The following is a 22,832-nucleotide window of genomic DNA, read 5'->3' on the forward strand; positions in this document are numbered from 1 at the left end:
AGCAGGCCTCAAATTGGTGTCACTTCCTGTTCCCCAAATCTGATACCCTTTGGAAAACTAGTTGGGAAAGGCTTCAGACTTGAACCCTGATTTTCTCTCTTCTCTCTTGTTAAGGGTTTAAAACAAGGGAATGTCCCTCAAATTCACCTTTCCTCCTTTGTAAAGTATAAGTGATATCTATCTCTGCTAGTTGTAAGGTGCTGTGAGGATTGATTGCGATTAATGCCTATGGAAGTGGTTATTAATAAAGTTTATCCCAGCCATTTAGCTTTGAAAACTGTTGTCATTCATTCATGTAACAAATATTTATCGAGCACATACCACATAACAGGTATGTTATAGGCCAGGGGTGAATTCAGTGGACAGAATGGGCAAAAATTCCTGCCCTCATGGAACTTGCATTCTAGTGGCCAGAGACAATCAATAAACAAGTAAAACACATAGTGCGTCGGGAGATAACGGGCGCCGCAGCTTTAAAGAGGGCGACCAAAGGAGGCCTCACTGAGAAGTTAACGGTTAAGCCATAAGCTTAAGGAGCTGAGGAATCAAGACATGGAGATATCTGAGGGAAGAATGTTCTAGATCAAAGTGAACCACTGTTGCCAAGACCCTCAGGTGGAAACATGCCTGGTGTGGGCGGGAGTGAGGGGGAGAATAGTGAGGAGCTGGGGAGCTTGTTCATGTTGGGCCTTAGAGGTCACTCCAAGGGCGTTGGTGTTTGCTCTAGGTGATAAGGGAGCCAGTGGAGGGTCTTGGACAGGGACGTGACATGAAATAACTTACATTTTATTTTCTTTTAAATTATTTATTCATGTATTTATTTTTGCCTGCATTGGGTCTTCGTTACTGTGCACAGGCTTTTTCTAGTTGCGGTGAGTGGGGGCTACTCTTCATTGTGGTGCATGGGCTTCCCATTGCGTTGGCTTCTCTTGTTGTGGAGCACGGGCTCTAGGTAGCACAGGCTTGGTAGTTGTGGTGCATGGGCTTAGTTGCTCTGCAGCGTGTGGGATCTTCCTGGACCAGGGATTGAACCCACGTCCCCTGCATTGGCAGGCGGAGTCTAAACCACTGCGCCACCAGGGAAGTCCTGGGAGAACTTGCATTTTAAAAGGCATCCTCTGGTTGCTATGTTGAGAGTGGCAAGGGTGGAAACAGGGAGACTGGTTGGGGGCGGCGATTGCAGTAATTCAAAAGAAGATAATAGGTCTTTGGAAAACAGTGGAAGTGGGAGTGGAGAGTGGAGCTGGTGAGCGATGGTGGCACTCTGGATGTTTTCTGAAGAGGGAGCCTCCAGAATTTGTTGTGAATTTGACTTGGGGCATGAGATGGCATGAAGAGTCAAGGACGATTTCAGCTTTTGGCCTGAGCGACTGGAAAAATAGAACCATCCCTTAATAAGGTGGGGAAAGTCTATGGGAGGAGTAGCTTTTAGGGAGGAAAGATTCAGAAATCAGTTGGGAACCTGTTAAGTGTGAGATGTCTATTAAACGCACAGCGAGGAGACCATTGGATAGATGAGTCTCAGGACTTCGGGAGAGTGGGGGCCAGAGATGGAAATTTGGGAGCCAGCAGCATGTGGATACTTAGACCCACGAGACTAGATGAGGTCATCAAGGGGGTGCATGTGCTACCAACCTGGCTTCTTGGCCTCTTTAATCAGTAGAAGTTGATAAGAGGCAGGATGAGAAATTCAGGCAAGGCTTTACTGGGACTCGTGCTACAGCACGGGGGAGCAAGAAGAATTAACAGGTTCCCTTGCTCGCTCCCTGACTGGCAGGGGGGCTGGTTCCTTAAACGGGGTGTGAGGGCAGATCAGTGGGTAAGGCTGGAGGGGCCCTTAGGGTGGTCTCCCCCCGCCCTTGGTGGTTCTGTGTGCAGGGATCATGCCCAGTACCCTGCTTTTGCTCCCGGCACCTCAGAAGTGACAGTTTGTATATCTTATTGTTCATGATTTGCCCCAACTGTGCATGCACGCAGTTATTTTTAGTCCCTTATAGTTTCTTTGTGTTTTGTTGCTTGAGCAGACGCTTGTCCAGGTGCAAGCACTGCAGCAAAGGGTCCCAGGTCCCAGCCTGCCTCAAATGTTAGTTAAGAAAAGAGAGGCATTCTAAGGATTGAGCCCTGGGCTTTTCCAGCATTAAGAGGTTGGGTAGATGAGGATGAATTAGCAAAGAGGATTAAGAAGGAGTGTCAGTAAGGTTGGAAAAGGAGCTTTAAGCCAAGGGAAGAAAGTATTTCAAGGAGGAGGGAATTAGCAACTGGGTCAAATGCTGTTGAAAATTTATGAGGGATAAAGTCTAAAAATTGAACATTAGATGTAGCCACGTGAAGATCCTTGGGGTGAAATGATGGGGGAAAGTCTGATCTAAGCAGGTTCAAGAGAGAATGGGGAACAGTGAAAATAGAAGTTTTTGAGTTTTGTTGTAAAATGGAACAGAGAAATAGGATGGTGACTTGAGGGGCAAGTAGGGTCGAGAGAAAGGTTTTTTATTTTTTCAAAATAATTTTTTTTCTGTTTTAGAAATTTGGATATAGTTACCATGCTATACATTACAGCTTTAGAACTTGTTTATCTTGTAATTGACATTTGTACCTCTGGGCCCCCTTCACCCATTTTGCCCATCACCCCACCCCCTGCCTATGGCAACCACCAATCTCTTCTCTGTTTCTATGAGTTTGGTTTTTTTTAGATTCCATATATAAGTGAGATCATACAGTGTTTGTCTTTCTCTGTCTGAATTTATTTCGCTTAGCATCATGCCCTCAAGGCCCATCTATGTTGTCACAAATGGCAGGATTTCCTTCTTTTTTATGGCTGAGTAATATTCCATTGGGTATATACCACATTTTCTCTGTCCATTCATCTGTTGATGGACACTTAAGTTATTTCTGTCTTGGTTATTGTAAATAATGCTGCAATGAACATGAAATTTTTTTGATTTTTTTTTTTTTTTAAGATAGGAGAAAAAAGGAAAATGTTGTTGAGAATGATTCAGCAGAGGGAAAAACTGATGATTTGGAGGGGAGAGAATTGCTGGAGTGATGCCCTGGCAGTGTAGATGGACACAGGTGCTGGGGGCTGGGTGGGTCTGATGGTCGGGGATTGCAGGAAATCCCTTTGGATTTCTCCCATTTATTCCTATTGAGGTAGGTCATTGGCCCTGAAAGATGGGGAAGAGGTAATTCCCACTCTCTTTCTTTTCTTTGCCACGTAGCCAATTAACCACTCTCCTGTCGCTTCTAACATTAGAATGTTCCCTGTGTCCCTCCCTTGTTTCCACTGCTACCACCTCAGTCAAGTTCACATCATACAATGTCTGTGTTATAACTTCACAACCTCCCAGCCACCACCCTCTTTCCATTGCAGGCTGCTGTGCATACAGCGGTGGGCTCACTCTTCCTGAAATACTTATCTCTTTCTGCTGGGGTCCTACTCAAAACCATTTCTTGACTGCCCATTAAAGAGGATGAAGGCCGCTTACTCAGCGAGGGCTTCAGGCCTCTGGAAACCCTTCTCAGTTCAAAAGGACTGGCCATGTCATCTCATTGTGCCCTGAATCGCCACCCTTAATCCTGCTCCCACCCTCTCCTTGCACAAACTAGTTCTGTGGCCCAAGGGATGCTGCTAGACTTCTCTACGCCTGATTTTCCTCATCTGTAAAATGAGGATATAATAGTACATCCCTCTTATGGGTGTTGCTAGGATTCAGTGAGACTATCACAGTAATTATTTAGAATAGTCACTGGCATAGTATAAACACTTAATCAACTTCAGCTATTCTTATTCTAGCTGTCTGAAATCCCTTGCCTCTTTCTTCCTGATCTGACCTTCCCTATCCTCTAAGACACAGCTGGCATAGCTTCTCTCCCATGAAGTCTTTCTTGCTCATCCTTTCCTGCCTACACTGATCTATCTCTTCTATCTTTCCCTCATTTTCACATGTAACCAGATACTTTCTGTCAAGGTGATTTTCATACTCCAGTGTTAGAATGCCTCTTTGCTTCAGCTAAACGGTAAATTTCTTGAGGGCAGAGGTCACGCCTCTTAACCTCTTATAGCCCTGTTCCCTAGCAAGTTGCTGCACTCTCAAGACCTCAGATTTTACAGGGGATGTTCGACCTGCTCAGCTTGTTGAAGGGGTAAATTTATTTGTTATTCATCTGAAGCCTGTGTTTCTTCTTTCCCGTGTGCCTGCTTCATGGTGTATGCAGCCGGTCTGCAGCCTAATTTATGGGACTGTCACTTCCTCTCCAGGGACCTCACAGCAGCTCTCTGCCAACATCTGCCCTTCTGGCCACTTTTCAGGACTGCTTTGTAGTTCCATACCCGTTTATGGCTTCATCTTCCTTTCCTCTGCATCCTCCAGTATTAGAAAGCTGTCTTTTCCTTCTCTCAAGGGAGCAGTTGCCCATCTCCAAGCTTCTTTGTTTCCTCCTTTCGTCTCCTTCCCAAGGCACCTTGGCTTTGAAGAGGCTGCTGAAAAGGAGTAGATTATTTCATCTTTTATGATCAGCAAAAGAAAAAGTAGGAGGCTTTATTAGGAAAATTGGCAAGATCTAAAGTTATTTGCATTTCATACAAATCAAAAGTTTTCTAAGTTTTTTTCTTTTTTAAAAAAACTGTCAAATATACCAAAAAAAAAATTTTGATCTGAACGTTGAAACAACTGCTGCAGACCTGGGGGCTTTGAATTTAGCAGCTTTCGTTTGGGCCCAAGAAATTCTCTGAATTAGAAAGTCTTTTGCTGCTTGTTGGCTTGCTGCAACATTTCATCCCTCACGTGACTCTTCCCTTTCCTTTCAGAATACAGCAAAGCCGAAGAGCTCCTCTGTGTGCCCGTGGACGTGACAGACACTTTGAGATGTTTTAGAGAGACCTTGGAAAAATCCAAATATCGCAACAGATCAATCCGACACAGCAGAAAGTTGCTTTCGTTATTTCTTGCCCAGACACAAGGTAAAATACAGTCGTTCCTGGGCATCTGCGGGGAATTGGTTCTAGGACCCCCTGTGGATACCAAAATCCGTGGATGTACACGTCTCTTACAGTCAGCTCCCCTCCCCCGCCCCCCGTATCTATGGTTCTGCATCCCCAGAAATGGAGGGCTGACTGTACTTGCTCTGCATCCCTTCCTCTTTATTTACCCAGGGTACCACCCCGTGGGTGTACTGTGTTCTGTCATAGGTCCCTCCTTCCCCCACTTCCATGCCCACTCCCTGCTGCCTTTCACTTTCTTCTTCTTGTCTAGTGGATTACATCTCTGTTTCTCACACTTTATTCCAACCAAAGCACTGCCTCACTCATCTGCTTCTCTGCCTTCTGTGAAACGAGCATAATCCCTAAGCGGAGTAAATACAGAAGCAGTGCTCTAGTCTTGTTTTATTTTTATAAGTAGGTGAATTGTTTCATATCGAATTAACTACAGTCTTTTACCAAAACACTACTTTATCAATGTCTAAGAAAGGGATGCATTTTAATATACACATCTCGTAAGATTTCTTATTAATACCACAGATTTTGATCTTAGAGATTTCTTTTAGCTTAAAAAAAAGATATTCACTGTTCTTGGTTACATTACACTTGTTTTCTTCCTTCTCAAAATCTATTGATTTGTAAACTCAGTCAAAGCAGGACTTCAAGTGGTTAAGTGGTAACCTCAGAGAGAAAGAAGATACTCAAATTCAGGCCGAGAAAAATCTCAAATTATCTACATTTAGGTAATTTAAAATTTGTTAAAACCCTAATTTGTGTTTATAATACTTACTGTTCACATTTATCAGAATAATAAGAATAAACTTAAAGAATAAATTTAAATGAATAAACTTAAAATAATTGTATTTTAAAGTTATTAATAATAGATTTAAATTTAGCATCTAAGATGCTAATAGTCTCTGAACTGATCTATTAGAAATTTGACCAATTTTTTTTTACAACCACTGACAAGTTTTATTTATGTATGTATATATGTTTGTATGTATGTATGTATCAATATATATTGATTCTTGTTGCTGCCCCTTCTCCCCGCAAAAGGCACTTACTATGATATGTACCCACAGTTTTTGGTTGTATTGTCCAAAGACACACATTACATTAAATTGGCCCTCCACATCATGTTTAAACTTCTTTCAAGTATGATGTACACTAACAGTGGTTAAGGACATGAATTAAAAAAGCAAATACAATTCCTAAGAATGGTTTACGCTGCCTAAATCTAAATTTCACCTGGTACTAAGATATTCTCAGCAGTTTATCCCCAGTCCTTGGGCTGTAGACCTAAATCCATTTTAGCTTCTCTGTCTCTGAGGTTTTTGACTACTTCCCCTAGAATATTTTTCCTTTTTTTTTTTTTTTTCCTGTGTGTTCTCTGATCTTATACAGAGACAGGTTCTTTCCCATTTTTTTTCTCCCCTCAGGTCAGAAGTACCTCTGCACTGCTTCTATCCCAGAGGTCTCTGCCCCAGAGGCAAACTAACATCTTACTGTTGGAAACTCTTTTAAAAAAGGCAAACTCAAAACCTGTGCAACTTCTGCCAGTCCCCATGAGGAGCAAAGCATTATCTCAACATTTACTTTCCAGCAAACTGCCCCTCTGTGCTGTTCCTTATGAGGTAACACGAGTGTAGAGCACATCACACACCTGGGGTCTTCAGAAATGATTCAAGATACGAAGTTTAAGGAAATAGTGTCCTTCGAGCTGCAAATGAGTCTCAGCTCTGTACAAAACCCTTCCTTCCTTCTCCTTTTCCACTTCTACTTTTTTCCTCCTCATCAACTTCCCTTCTTTCTCCATTTTTAAGTTTCTTTTAAATTTTTTTCATGAATTTAGGAGACAAAGGAGGAACGAACAATTTAAAATTCACTACCAGAAAGGTGGAGTTTTGCCTTGGGACAGAAGAGATGCACATGCCAACACCTCCTGACCTTTCTCAGGAGCACTTCCAAGTTTTCAGCTCAGTGGAGAAAAGCAAACTTCCCTCCTCACAGCTTGGACTCGTAATTTCTTCTTATTATGAAACTATTAGTAAGATTTATTCATTATGTGTTCATTTTCAATATGATCTGTCACATTAATGTTGAGATTGCATTTGGTCTTGAAATATTATCTTTTTTAAATTTATTTTTTTATCAAAGTATAGTTATTTGTAATATTGTGGTAGTTTTGGCTGTACAGCAAAGTGATTCAGTTATATATCAATATATATATATATTTTTTTCAGATTCTTTTCCATTATAGGTTATTACAAGATATTGAATATAGTTCCCTGTGCTAGACTGTAACTGAAATGTTATCTGTAGAAGTAGGATGAAGGAGCTTGAACATAGAATCTATTCATCACACCCTCGTGGACAGTGACAGAGCAGCGTCAAGACAAGCAGCTTCCAGCCCCTCCCATCACCCAGTTTCCCAGATTGGCTGTCACCATTGTGAGATTCTAGGCACCGTCCCATCCATCCCACCTTAACTGAATCTGTGAACCATTTGTCGAGATGTGGCCACTGTTATGTGCTTTTGCTCTGCCCCAGCTGATTGCATTTTCCTTGTCTTTCCACTTGATTTGGTTTTTCTACAAATTCAGCAGTATAAATTCAGTCCATGTTGTAGACCCAACGTCCCCCCTTTTTTTATAACAGACATTTTGTAACTCCCCCTTTATTCTTCCTATGCACATTATTTTTAAAAATCAATATGAAGCTCTAAATATAAAATGAAGGGTAACTAAAATGAAATAACTTTATAATAAAAGAATCTATTTGTTGGTATGTAAGAGCTTAGGCACTAGAGGTATAGAGAAGCAATCAGATGCTCACATACAGTATGTAAACTATACAGGATACACATGAATGTGACAGCTACGAATGCAGACTGAGACAGGTGTATTGGTAACTCAGGTACTATCAGCATTGCTAATTTTGGTGACATGATGTTCTAAAATGGCAAATCTAGGCCATTCTGGACAAAACAAAATATTACAGTGGTTGCATTTCTGGAAAACTCTGAGCATTTTGAACACACGCAAACATACCCTTTCTATGAAATGAAGTTAGATGTTAGACTCAAATAATTATAAATAGGTTTCTCACCTTTTTCCTCACTGTGGGGGAAGGTTCTGTGCATGGCAGGCCATCAAGTGTCAGGTCCTTACCTAGGAAATACTAGCAGATGCCCCATTGTGACAACTAACAAAACCCTCCTCAAATTTCTAAAATACCCTCTAGGGGACATTGCTGCCCTCATTAGAAACCATTGCCATGTTAGTTGGGTTTTTTGGCTACACATCCTGGAATGCATGTATTCATCAGAAAACAACAAATTCAGGTACTATTCAAGATGTGCTTTTTTGCATTTGGGTAAAGGAAGAATCCAAAGTGCTGTGCTCCTGTCACATCCCTGATCAAAAACAAACTGTTCAACGCTTCCCATGTGCTGTAGAATAGTGTCCATTATTCTCCACGTGGCACTCAGATGCCTCCGTAATCTTACCACTACCCGCTTCTTCACCCTCCCCAGAAAGCGTATTCCGGCCGCACACATTGCCATATATATATACCCAGCCCTTTCTGCCTTGCACACTTTTTCTGGATTTTCCTCCTTCACCATCTCAACCTGCCCGACTCTTACTGTACTTTCTCCCGTTTCCCACCTCTTTGACCCGATCTCCCACTCCATGACATTAAAATAGAACATCGTTTGCTCTCTACCCATATTGTGTGACATTTAAAGGCTCTATTAGCTTGAAGTTTGCTTATCTACACAGTTAAGGTATAAGGCAATTTAAAATATTCTTGAAAATATACAGGAAATATTTTCCAGGGACTGACATTTGTTCTTTCACTTGATTAAAAATACAGATGTTCTGCAAACCAGCAATGAAAGAAGTCTTAACGTTCAGGCATTGCATGAACTTGGAAGTCTTCTTGTCTTCGCACAAAAGAAAAGGTAGCTTTTAGGAGTCAGTAAAACAAGGGAAACTTTGTTCAGCTGAAAAAAATGTTTAATTATTGTGAAAAATACTGCCTTTCATAAATTTTAGTCTGTTGATAATATTCCATTGCTGCATTTTATTCATCAAATGCTACCTGAGAGAAATGGTTATGAGCAATAAATGGTATAGATCCATTCTCTAACATTTTAATTAAAATGTCTCTTCAGTGCATTTGCTTTCCCTTTTGGAAGATAGATTTAATAACACGGATCTCAGAAAACATGCTGCTGCATGCTCTATTTCTGTTTTAGGGCTGCTTTTAAATGTTGGAGTCAAGCTCTTGATGACATATTCAGAAAACAAGACGTGCTCCATACATGGAAGGAGTATGGCAGCTCACTCACCAATGCCACTGACAGCCGTTCACCTCCAGGTTCCAAAGACTACAGTGAGGAGTTTCTGTCAAAAGTTGGCATTTGGGGATGTTTGCAAGGGGCGGTGATATCAGCGAAGATAGCACAGTGAGTGTGACGATGGAGTGGTCTGTGTCGTAGCTGTCGCCTCCTTTGTGGGCTGCCCACCCGTGCCATGTAGGGTGCCACACCTCACATGCGCTGGGTTCCCAGGCAGCTGTGTCCATATCATACAGGCTTATATGGTTTACTTATTTGTGCTGTTTCTTGTTGATGGCCATCTCCTCTTCCTGTTAACACCTGCCACACCTGGAGTGTGAGAACCATGTGGGCATAGGTCTTTGTTCTGTTCACCAGTGTATCCCGAGTGCCTGACATGGAGATGGGATTCAATAACTACTTGTTGAATGAATGAACGAGTGGATGAACAGTTGGTATTTGAGAAAGAATAACAGCATAGAGGCAGGCTGACTAGGGCCTAACTTTAGGGCCCCCAGCAAGTTACTCATCCTGCCTGAGCCTCAGTTGTTCTCATTTGTAAACTGTGGTGACAGGAATTACATGACACACTGTATTAGTTTGCTAGTACAAACTAGCAACAGAGTACCAATCTGTGAGCAATTTATTGTCTCACAATTCTGGAGGCTTGACATCCGAGATCAAGGTGTTGACAGGCCTGGTTTCTTCTGAGTCCTCTCTCCCTGCTTGTAGGTGGCTGTCTTCTCACTCTGTCCTCACATGGTCTTCCGTCTGTGCATGTCTGTGTCCTAATCTGCTCTTCTTATAAGGCCATCAATCATATTGGATTAGGGCCCACCCTAATGACCTCATTTTAACATGATTACCTCTTTAAAGACCTATTTCTAAGTATAGTCACCTTCTGAGGCACTAGGGGTTAGGACTTAAACATACGAATTTCAGGGGTGCAGTGGGTCACATGATTTAGCCCGTAACACAGACTGTATTAGTTTCCTATTAGTGGTATAACAAATTACCACAAATTTAGTGCCCTAAAACAATACAAATTTATTGTCTTACAGTTATGGAGGGCAGAAGTCCTAAAATCAATGTGTTGGCAGGGCTGAGCTCCCTCCGGAGGCTCTAGGGGACGATCTGTTCTTGCATGTTCCAGCTTCTAGAGGCCTCCTGCATTCCTCAGCTCATGGCTCCATCTTCTGTCTTCAGAACCAAGAGCCTGTCATCTTTCTCTCTCTCTCTCCGAGCTCTGTTTCCGTCCTCACATCTTCTCTGACTCTGACCCTCCTGCCTTTCTCTTATAGCGATCATTGTGATTACATTGAACCCAGTAATTCAGGATAACTTCCCTATCTCAAGGCCCTTAATTTAATCACATCTGCATAGTTTTTTGGTTTTGGGGCTTTTGTTTGTTTTTTGCCACGTGGAGTAACATATGCATAGGTTTGGGGGATTAGGCCGTTGATTTCTTTGGGGGGGGCATTATTCAACCTGCCACATGTAACATATGGGAAAGCCCATCACAATGCCTTATACCTAGTTAGCACTCACAGATATCTTAAATATTTGATTAATGTGCGAAATTTAGGAAGTATGAAGAGAGTGGAGGTACAGGTTTCCTTTACCTCTCTAGTTACATTTTAGGGCGTGGTAGGCAAAAATCTGCATAGTATTTTGAGCTGTAGAGAAAGTTTTTAAAAATAATAACTTGTCCTAGTTAATAATCACACTGTTTTCAGAAAATTAGCATTTGGACAGGGGAAGTAAGGAATTACCACTTAAAAAATATCAAACATTTAAAGATTTTTTTAAAACTCTGTCAAGTTTGATTTTTTTTTTTTACCACTCCTGGGACGGAACTCTTCCTTACACACACACACACACACACACACACACACACACCACACACACACACACACACACACACACACACACACACGATCCCCACGCAAGTTTGAGTTTATAAGTTAGTAGAGCTTGGCAGCAGAGAATAGAAAAGCTGAGGAAGGTTCCCAGCTTGAAAAGCATTCCTGCCAGAGGACACCTCAGCTTCTCTGAGCCTCTGAAGTTTTTACTTAGTGGTTTTCAATCAACAGAAAGTCATTTCCTGGTTACCCAGCTGGAAGTCTGACTTCCACAGGCTCTGTGATACTCCAGGGGCTTTGGCTGTTCTTGGAGACTCCTTGAGGAGAAGAAACTCCCCCCACTGTTCAGAAGGTAAAGCACCACATAGAGAAGCTGAACTCAAACTGACGAAGTTATTAATATAGTGAAGCCCACTGGTGTTATTGAAATAAGATTTAGAAGAAGGTAATGTGGTTTACAGTTGCAAATTTGAGTTTCAAGACCCATGTAAAGAAAACTCAAACTCTACTAAGGGACGTAAAATGAGACAGTAGTAAACACAGAGATATTACCTTAATCTTTGGTGGAAGGACTTAATGTCATCGATGGATCCATAATATACTGCTGGTGAGGAAACACATTGTTTAAATCTATGGGAGGAAATTTTTTAACTGTACTCATCAAAAATTTGACTTAAAATTGTGCACCTCCTTTTCCCCAAAATTCCACTTCTAGGGATTTATCCAGTGGAATTAATAGGACAAGTGCTCAGAAATGTAGGTACAACAATGTTTATTTCAGCGTTGGAAAAAACCAAAATGGAGATGGATATTTTAGTATTATGGTACATGCATATGATAAAAATATTAAAATCTGTAAAATAATGATGTAACTCATTATGTCCAAGAATAAAAAATTTGTTTATAAAATAATATGTATTGCATAATTTTAGTCTTACTGTGAGTGTGCATGTGTATTATTGTATGTAGAAGAAAATCTAGAAGGAAAGTGGCCAAAATGTTACCAGTAATCATGTTTAGGTGGTAGGATTATAGGTGACTTTTCATTTTATTTTTTTTCTATCTTTCTATGTCCTAGATCTTATATGAGTATGTAGCACTTTTAGAATCACAAAGATTATTTTAATTTTGGAAAATCTATGAGTATTAGAGATGTATTTATATAAAAATAGTCCTGGAACATTGTCTATGAATGTTTCTTTTTCTTATACTTAGATTTATTCAGACATTGGACGTTGAAAAGAGAACCAACTCTTGCCTTTTGTCCGGGTTACTCTTTCAGGTAACACTTCCTGTATACCTTTTTACAGTAGCCGGACCATGCAGTCAGTAAAAAAAAAAAAAAAAAAAAGCAGTGGTTTAGCATATTCATAAAACTTGCACGTAGGGAAATAGCATGAACCTTGATTAAATATCATAAGCCCGTCTTTCCTTCAATGGCTGAACCCCTGTGGCATGGTATTCAGCAGAGTCACTTTTTTCATTTTGGCTACAGAAGGAGGAGTTTTACAGATAAGGAAACTAAGTCTCCTGTCCTTCGTGATGTCATTTTACTAATGAGCAGTGAAGCGAATCTGACTGAGTCTAAAGGGTTGCCTTAAGTTGCCTCATCTCTAAATAAAGTTTTGCTCAATTGTGTGATGTAAAATATACCATATAATGAAAGCAAAAAATAAGTTGAAGACTATATAAGTAGAGTGTCTGCAGTTCTTAGGATTTGGGTTTGACTTTACTGAAGAAGAAAGGAGCTTTTATCTGAAATACAAGACATTCTAAGATTTGGGAACATAGCCAGGGGCCTCTGCAGTCTCCTGAAGGTTCTGTTTACTTTGAAGGATGGGACACCCTTGTTCTAAGGAGTCTAGTAGCTTATGAAATCTGGATGAGCATATGGCCAGAGTTTTCAATTTTCTTATGTTCCATACACTTCTGGCCTGTGCTTCAAAGGGAAAAGGTGGAAGAGGCAAGGATGCAAAGGGAATAATAATCCGAATTGGATTCCTTCTATTGCATCCTTTACTTTCTTCTGATATTCCTCATTCCTGAAGATAATGCTGTTTATACTTTAGAAATAAGTAATTCTTTGCTTAAACGTGGACATCATTTCTTTGTAATATGACACTTAAAATTAAAATTAGCTGGGGGATTTATTTTTAAAACCTGCTCTTTTTATGATTTTAAAGAAAATTTGTAAAACTAAAAATTAAACAACTGTAATATTTTAGACTAGGTATCATAAGTTTAATGAGCAATCTGATTAAACTTTGTTCCAGATATATACATTAAAATAACTTTATGATGCATTTGTCATCAAGAAATGTTAATTGTTTAAGATAACATAAGAAGCACTCCTAAATGTACAATTTGATTTTGTGTATTCATCTTGTTTCTGAATGTCTGGTACAACGTTGGTCATATAAATTACCTAAGAAATATTGGTCAATTAAACAAATCAACTTTTTACTTAATTCAATAAAAATTCAAAATTACCTCTGCTTGATTTAGACTTCTGAAATATGTTTTTCTTTCCTCTACTTATATAGGTTGGTATAGTGGAAAGAACATACATTTTTGAGTTACAGAGACATGACTTTGAATCTTCTTTTTGCCATCATTAGCTGTGTGACCTCAGAGAAGTTAATTGTTTAAGCCTCAGTTATATCACTTGTGAGATAATAATCCTTCCTTCTAGGGGTAGGTTAAGTGAAGATTAAATGAGATAATATTTACAAAGAATTTACCAAGGGTGCCCAACACAAAATTGACCCTCAACAAATGATAACTTAATATAATTTCTTCTTAAAATGATAATTATTCAACTACCGTGGAATTTAAAAGGCCCATCTTGAGTGGTAAAAGCATTTGGAACCTATAGTCATGAGGATATTGATAAGTATCATTTATTACAGGATACAGTGTGCTAGGCATACGCAAAGCACTTTGGGAAGTAATACATGTACTTATCTTTCTCTCTCGTTGTTGCAGATGCAAGTTGCAGCTCTTCATTTCACCTTTTTCATTTACAGGGTTTGCTTAGAACCACACTTCTACACCCTAAAGCTGAACGTTGCTATGCTCAGTATGAAATCACTCAGCTTCTTCCCGGCATCGAGCTCTTCTCGGACAGATACCGGGCTGACATCTGCTCTGTAGTTGCAAGTCTGTATTACGTAATCCGCGAACTGCACTTTGCTAAGCAAAATCTAATAGTAAGTGATTTGTAAAATCGACAGATCTTAATTCACTGTGGTATCTTACCCCATTTACCTTATACTTTTCAAGTTTTAATAATGTAGTTTTGGTCAGTTCCTATTTAACTTTTAAACTCTGTTTTCGGGATTCAGATCTGTACTTCAAGATGAAACATATTAATTAATATTCTTTCTTTTGACATCACTGTTTGCATTGCCTTTTGGGTACAATAGCCATGCCTATTTGATTTTGTTCTCTTATTTTACTCTATTATTTTACCTTTTTTAGAAGACATTTGGTGAAATTGACTAGAATGTTGCACTGGTCTCAAACACAGGAATCTAGTGCACTTATAACTTCACTGCATTAAGTCATGCAGGTCGTATCAATATCGAAACCCTGGGAGTATTTCTTTATTGAGATAAATTTATCCTTGTGTCTTGTCTTTTCTGTGTTAAGGGCACATCTAAGTGAAAAATAGATTCTAACTGTGAAATTAAAGACAGACACTTCTTAATATCCTAGGAAATTTAAAAAAAACCCAAATACAACTCTCTTTTCCTTTAGGGAAATAAACCATAGTATGTATCTCATAAATTTGAAGTTGATTGCATTTTAAACATAAATTAGGGTGTTCTGTTGATTATTTTATATTTTCCTCCTTTATCGTACTTGTCCTTTTTTCTTCCTCTGTGCTATTTCCTCTACCTCTGTATCTCTTTTCCCCTGTGTTTGCTTGTTAATATATGTTCTTTCTCTTTTTCTGCTTCTTTCTCTTTCCTCTATAATTTTCATACTTACTTTCTTTTATCTCATGTATTGTTTTCTCTTGTTCTAAGTTCACTCTCTCCTTATCTTGAAAAGATTTACTGCCCCCTGATATTAGTTGTTAAATTATAATGTCGTGTGTTAAAGTGAAGAGGTTGATACATGCTTTTAACACTTGGCAGATTTGGCAAAAAATTGTTTATTAGAAAAAAATAGCAAAATGGTGCTCCTCTCTTGTTAAGGGGATTCATTTCTGGATTTAGAAAATAGTTTTTATCCCCTGGGTAACTTTTAGCTGCCTAGTCATATTCATATATAATACATATCCCTGCCCTGGAAAAGAGATGAGACTTTTTTCTCTGAAGCTTAAGGAATTGAGAACATTTTTCTGAATAATTGAGCAATTGGCAGCAATAAAATGGTATGTTTTTATTTGTCACTAAAGAAAAGAAACAATCTCAAAGGTAATAGCCAACTCATTTTGTGCTGCATTAATTACAGAAAAAAGTATTGTGTTATGTTTGTAGAGCACCATTGTAGAAAAACGTATTGTGTTATGTTTGAAATCATTTAAGACCAGTTTTAGTCCTTTTCAAAAGCTGTTGCTGTTAGCAGCCGCCAGTTGACTGACAATGAGATTCCTTAGCTAAACTTGCAAGATGTAAACAGTTTCCATTTTCTATTACACTACCTTCCAGGAGGAGCCCAGTGGCTAAGGAGACAGCTGTAACATATAAAATTTGCTAGGGGACCCAATGCTGTGGGATCATGGGAAATAGTTTGCTAAATAATAAGGATCCCAGTGCCCCTTCTTGCTCCATCTGCCTTTGATGGAGCAGGACCCAGTTGTAGGGACTGAGCTTCAGTTTTAAGTTGAGATCAGGAGCTGTTCAGAAGTCTAGGCAAAACTGTCCCTCAACACCTGCCTTTAGCTGGATACTGGTTTGGTCAATTGAAAAATTGATAGTCTGTAAGCTTTCACATGTATCCATGGGACTCCAAGAAGACTTGAACTTTGGGGTTAATTTTAGGAAAATAAAAATGTTATATGAAGAGTAAGCTTGTGTTTTAATCAGTAGAATATATGCTTTATGAAGGCAAGGACTTAGATTTTTTTTCTCATTCAACAGTGTCTGACATATAACAGGCCTGTTGTAAATATTTTTCGATGATGGAGATATTCCAGTTGAAGACAAATAGCTGACATTGAGACGAATAAGTAGAAGCTATTAGGGGACATGGATGTGAGTTCCTTTGCTTTAAATTTTGCATTTATTTGGTAGCTCATTTGCTGGAATGTTTCCACAGGCCTCAGTAATTCATACGTATATGTTGAAATAATTTTTTTTCAAGGAAGATGATTAACTGGATTTTTATTTTTCCATGCTTAAGGAAATGTGAAACCTAGGTTTTTGGTATCAAGTAGCATCTACTTGGAACTGTTAAGTCACTGATAGCACTTTAAAATTCTGATAAAATTATGAAACATATGTTAGGCAGATCATTTCACTTATACCAAACAGTACAGTCTTCTAATGTGGAAAAATCAATCACAATTTTGCATAACATCTCTTACATCAGTATTTGGCTAAATTGTATTATTAGGTTATTAACTTGATAAAATACGTTTCAAAACAGAGTGTTTTTCTGTTGGTAGATTCTGCCTCTTCTTGCATTGTACCAATATTTTGTTTCTGGAATTTGCCAAGACCTAGTCAGAAATCTAGAAGCAAGAATCCTCAAGGTATGTTTCAAGCTTTTTAAGACATTTGATATTCTTGAACTATTAAAGATACTGTCATGAATTACTTTTTTATTATTATCATCATAAGCTGATAATAATATATGGTGTTGTACTGATATTAAAAAAAACTTGCCCAACATTTTAATAAAGTATGAGAAAGAGCCATGTAGAAAGGCTTACGTCATTTTATTCTTGGGCCACAGTAAAGTGAGGAACAGCTACCCCTGGTAACAAGGCTCACCTGACACCATTCAGCCTAGAAATCACCATTTCTGAAAGATTGGTTTCCTCATGGAGACTAATGAGTCATTTTCCGAAGTTTCTGGGAGTTGTTTTGCTAAGGATCTTTGTGTACATCATGGTATACAGGAGGGTTTTTTTTATCGCACAGACACTTGAGGTGATAAAACGCACAGGCACTAAATTACAATTAATTCTGTAACCCAGAGGTCAGGAGGCTCTCTGCTTTCAAGATTCGTGTGCAGTTGGCTTGAACCCCGTGTGGAGTGGGGAACATCAAGCATCTTGTTTGCTCTGCCCCTTTTCCCGATCACCCATGGCCGCAGGCTCCCACTGTCACTGAATTTGTCTTGTACATGGATCCTTTCAGCAGCCAGCAGATTTGCTCCCTGTTCTGCACTTCTTCATCTCTAATATGGAATTCAGCCCTATTCCATATTTTACACACACACACACACACACACACACACACACACACGTAAACACACACACTACATCCACCCAAGGTGTTTATTTCTATACTGGACTTTACTGAAAATTGGGAACATAAGGAAATTTTAGTTGAGGCAAAACCAGCAACTTAAAATAGAATATTTAGCATCTCTGAGTTTAAAATATTTCTCGCCCATTATCCCACTCTTTTGCCTCCTATCCCATGGCTTCGTCAGCCGTGTGATGGTAAATACTTCACAACTCACTCTAAAAAAAAGCTTTGATTTGTAACATTTGCAATTTCCATGGTGTAAATACTCCCACTGCAGCTGACTTCAGCCTACCAACTGGGCATTACTGAATGTGGGGCTTCGACAAGATGTGCCTCGTTGGCTCTTGTAATTGCGGGTGAGTGGGCTCCCACACTCCCCTAGCTTAGCCCTCCTTCTCCTTTTTTTGGAAATACCCTTCTTCCCCGATCCTTCACATTTTCTAATAAGGGAAAATAAGACTGCCCTTTGAACTGCTCTCTCCATCAAGACCCTGCCTGTGGGCCCTGTTTTCAGACCCAAATTGTCCATTGCATTCTCTTTCTAAATAAAGATAACACCTTCCCTAACAGGAATTGTGATGCTCTTAAGGTAATACATTTTAACCTGGGAATAAATAATTTGTAATCAGCCATGAATTCTGGTTCACCCTTTCTGAGTTACTGAACTCTTAACAGTTCTCTGGCTTTTGAATTCTAATAACAGTTTTTAAAAAACTGCATACAACTTTTCTCTGTTTTTAAAACAGTGCTCTCTTCAAGACTGCAAAATTCTCGAGGCTAAGGCCTGTATCTTTTGCATCTTTTGGTTCCCTATAGTGTCTTGAGTAATAAATTTATATACTTGATATTCAGTAATTAATTGTTGAATTGGATTTAAAATCTTTAGACATATATCAAGTGTCTACTGTCCATACTCTCCTTGGTGTTTGGTGGGAACTCACCGAGAAGACACTTGGTAAATGTTTATTGTTTTATCTTTGAAACAACATTTATCAAGTATCTCCTATATAAAGGCACCGTGTTAGTAACTCTAATCAAAGAAATGTAACCCATGGTCTTTGCTTTTGTAAAGAAGTGAAAATAGGGAAGAGAGATGGGACATACACACAAGAGAATAATGTGTGTACCTCCCACTTGATCATTTCCAAAAGAGTGTGACGAACACTGTTTCCAGGAGTTTGAAAGAGGGGAAAATGGCTCTGGGTCTCTAGGTTTCAACCAAGTAGATAAGATTTCAGCTTGAAAAAAACAGAACTAACTGAGTAGGAGAGGGGAAGAAGGGAGCATTCTCAGCAGACAGTAGTCTGAAAGGTGTAGAGGTGAGGAAGTATTGACTTGTTTAGGGGGTAGAGGTGGTTGGGTTAGACTGGAGTGGAGGTCTTGATCAGGCAGTTTGGAGTAGATGACATGAGGACACCAGAGGTCCGTGATGTGGAGGAGACCAGGGGCCCAGTCTTGAATTTCAAGCCGAGGTGTAATCGGAGGCTGAGCAGTGAGAGAAAGGAGGAGCTTGTGGTGTCAGAATTGCGTCACAGTTTTATTCTGACGTCACAGGAGGCAAGAAGCATGGAAGGGTTGCAGTGACAACTAGTAACGTGTCAGAAGGCAGTCCAGAGAGGCACTGAAAGAATCTGGAGTAAAGTTTTTGATTAAATGACTATTTCTTACTGATTGTTAGCACTTGGCAACTGTTTTTGTACTAGAGTAGCTTAAAAGTCAGTGAAGAACTGTGGACTGTCTTCTCTAGCCTTGGGTTGGGAGGGGGAATTCATGACAGTTTTGATCAGGAGAAGGACGTGATCAGATATATCTGGTAGGTGTGTCAGGAACAGAGTGAGATGGGACTGGGATCTTATCAGCATAGTAGGACTGGAAACGCAACTAGAGTGTTGGCAGAACCACTGAAAATGGTCAATTAATGCATCATACAGAGGAAGGAATGATAGCCCCCACAGGCAGAGTTTGCCTGACCTTCCCGAACTAAACTAAACCGTTAGTGGGAAGAGAGAAAAGTCGTAATCAGGAAATAGCAAACGATGATGCTTTCTGACAAATCAAAGAGCAGTAGATCACACTGTTAAGTCTCTACAGTTGCACTAGTGTCTTCCAGGGGAAGCTTTAAGACCTCTTTATGATCAACTGGTCTGGCTTCACTTTAGAACTGCCAGCATCCTGAAAGATTTATTACTCTCAACATATCCGGCATTCCTGGGAAGGGTACTGATGGTTCTGTATTTGTATGACTGAAGGGTTGATTTATGAGCAGTTCTTTTTCCCATCTGGCTTGTTTGTGTTCACAGTGTTCATTGTTTCTGAAAATACATGTCCATTATTATCACCACGGCTTTTTCATATGGTCAGATTGGTTCGATAAACTGAACCAGAGGTAGCCTGAACAGGTGGTCCATGTACAGCAATCTCACACTCAAGCCCAGAGGAAACTAACCTTACACAGATATGGGGAAATGTTTCCTCCAAGGGGCAAAGAGCTCCAACGACTCCCTAATGCCTACTTTGATATTATGTGGCACCAGGGAGATTAGAGCCCAAGGTGTCTTAGGCAAGAGCCAAAGTATGCAACTCAATAGACGAGCTGTTTTCTCTTCATCAGTAAAAATATTCTCCTGACTTCTTATGTTTTATTTTTATGTTGTTGTCACATCCTGTTTCCTTCTAACTTACCTTCTTTTTATTTCTTTAAAATTGGTACACTCTTGAGATTCCTAAGATAGTAGTTAAAGGAAAAGAGAGAGTAAGATGAGTATAATGTTGAGGATAAGTTGGATTTTCTTTTTCTGTGTTTTAGATATATATCATCTTCATCCAAGTTTGTACTTCACTCCCTACTTCCACAATTTACCCATCTCTGTTCTCTGTAAAGTCACTAGACGTTTTCAAAACATAAGTAAGGTACAGGCCCTGCCCTGTTCAAAACTCTCCAATCACTTACCATGCAAAGAATCAAATCCCAAGTCTCCACTCTGGTCTACAGGCCACCATTCGCACCTACCTCCCAACCCTCTTCTCCTCTCTCCCTAAGCTCCTGCCACACAGGCTGTTCCCTGAACACACCAAGACCCCAGGATTGCTCCTGCCACCATGTGACCTTTGTAGTCAAGGTCCCCTCAGCAGTTTTCACGTCTCCCTCCATCATATCATTCCCAAACCTTCTCTTGAAGGTTTTCTCCTCAGAGAAGTCCCTCTTAACCACAGTTTCAAAAACAGTATTTTGTCAGTACCTTTTATCTCTTTTCATACTGTGTATATCTTCATGTATCACTTAACTTTAGCTCACCGTATATCCCAATGGAGGTAACCTCCAAGAGAGCTTGGTGCAGAAGAGGAGCTCAGTATACCTGCTGAATGAACGCGTGCATTTGATGATTTGATTTCTTCTTGTAACTTCCTAATTGAAAGTCTTGCTGGATTATATTCAAAATAAGCCATGTACAATATATAGTTACCAATTGACTAATGTTGTTAAATACATGTCTGTAAAATCGACAGTGTCCATTCATTGTGGATAAGGAAATGAACGGTTGATGCATTGTGGAATTCATCTCCTGGTTTGTTTTACATTCCTCAGAGTGTTAGAGAAATCAGGAGTGTTTTTGTTTTGTCTTTCTTTTAAACCATACTTGACCATGGGAACAAAAGGATGAGTTCAATTTTTTAAAACTCTTCTGTGTCTATCCTATTTTTTAAAAGTGTTTGCGTCTGATAAAGTAAGCCACATCTCATGAACGGCCATTGTTTTGAAAAGTCACTTGATGTGATCTACTAGCTTCTTGGTCCCCTGCACATGTGAACTGGCTTACACACAGACACATGCATCTCTACCACTGTGTCGTCTAAACATTAACTTATAACGCGTTACCAATACGAAGCAGAAATTTTGGATCTTGGCAAGTTGATGATTTTTTTCTAAAATTTGTAAGTGAAACAAATGGTTTAATTTAGAATCTCTTTTTTTTCTTTTCTTTAAAGATAGAAGTCCTTATAGATTTAGGATTCTTTTCCGAAGCCTTTCATGAGATATCCCAGATTTTTTATGGAAAAAACATGCCTTCTTCAGTACCCGCTGGCTGTAAAGCTACTGGAAGAATGAAGGTAAACCTGCCAATTCGATTCAAAGCCATTTTTAACCTTTTGAAGGTCCTTTTGAAGGCTACATTCCTAAAATCTAGGGAATGCTTCCGCAAAAGGGTATTTACAAGTCTCTGGTACTGCAAACTTCTTTGTTAAGCTAACATCAGACATACACAAGGTTTCCTTTGTCTGAAATGGAAGAAGGGTGGGTGTCATGACGGGGAGGGGAGTGTGGTCTTGCAGTAGGTTTTTACTGTGGAATTCTGACTTTGTGTTGTCATGGACAGTCTCAGTAGACACACTGATCAGCCACTATCTCTTAGACTTTTGGGTCTGAGCTTATAATTTCTAGTTAATAGTCTTAGTCAAAATGGTCTCTCTTCATGTTTTATTTGGATATTTTGATTTATATACTTTATACCAAAGAGTTAAGCATGTGTTCACATTTCTTCTGATTTTTGTGAGGAGAGAATGTTCCTCTATTTTGTCTAGTCTTTTTTGACTTTGGGAGAGAGTTCTACCTGGCTTGCTTAATTTGTATTTGTAAATTGCATGATTGAAGCAGCCTTGAAAATGAATACTGACCTTTATATTTAAATCAGAGTGAGCTCTTATTGTCCTCTGCTTTGGCTTTTGTGGTGATCTGGGAATCCCTGGGTGATCTTGCTTGGGGCAGATGCTTGGACCCTCATCCAAGGGCCAGCAATAAAGGAAATAGGAGGAAGCAACAGGTCAGTTCCCTGGGAGAGACCATATGTGTGAGGAGTGAGACTGGCAGACACGATACATGCTGGTGGGATTCAAATTCAGAGGACCTAGAAGAAACTGCGGAATAGTTATTTCTTGAAAACTACTTGCATAGGCAGACATATTTACATATAATGCATACATTACTTCAATGTATACCCCTAAAACGTTGCTACTTTTTTCTCAATATGACTGCTACAGTGTTAAAGTTTATCGTAATGAGGTTAAGTGTCAAGTTATCTACAGAAAATCCTAAGAGGGACGTTCAGTAGACGATCGGATACGTGTGTGTATGTCTATACATCTACAGTGGACCCTCTGTATCCGTGGGTTCCACGTCAGTGGCTTCAACCAACCATGGATTGAAAATATTTGGAAAAAAATTCCAG

General features: G+C 39.5%; 1 protein-coding gene across 1 annotated transcript in view; it reads left to right on the top strand.

The window, feature by feature from the left end:
* CFAP54 (cilia and flagella associated protein 54) overlaps positions 1-22,832 on the top strand; it is a 302,505-nt gene that overhangs the window by 162,841 nt on the left and 116,832 nt on the right. The window contains exons 40-47 of the mRNA XM_027107250.1: positions 4,805-4,957; positions 6,828-7,022; positions 8,852-8,939; positions 9,237-9,446; positions 12,395-12,461; positions 14,206-14,388; positions 16,797-16,883; positions 21,595-21,717. Of these exons, the coding sequence (XP_026963051.1) occupies positions 4,805-4,957; positions 6,828-7,022; positions 8,852-8,939; positions 9,237-9,446; positions 12,395-12,461; positions 14,206-14,388; positions 16,797-16,883; positions 21,595-21,717 (1,106 nt within the window). The remainder of the gene's footprint in view (positions 1-4,804; positions 4,958-6,827; positions 7,023-8,851; positions 8,940-9,236; positions 9,447-12,394; positions 12,462-14,205; positions 14,389-16,796; positions 16,884-21,594; positions 21,718-22,832) is intronic.

This window comes from Aethalodelphis obliquidens, unplaced genomic scaffold (assembly GCF_003676395.1).
Source record: "Aethalodelphis obliquidens isolate GAN/ISIS:26980383/991018 unplaced genomic scaffold, ASM367639v1 scaffold8, whole genome shotgun sequence".
Classification (NCBI taxonomy): Eukaryota; Metazoa; Chordata; class Mammalia; order Artiodactyla; family Delphinidae; genus Aethalodelphis; species Aethalodelphis obliquidens.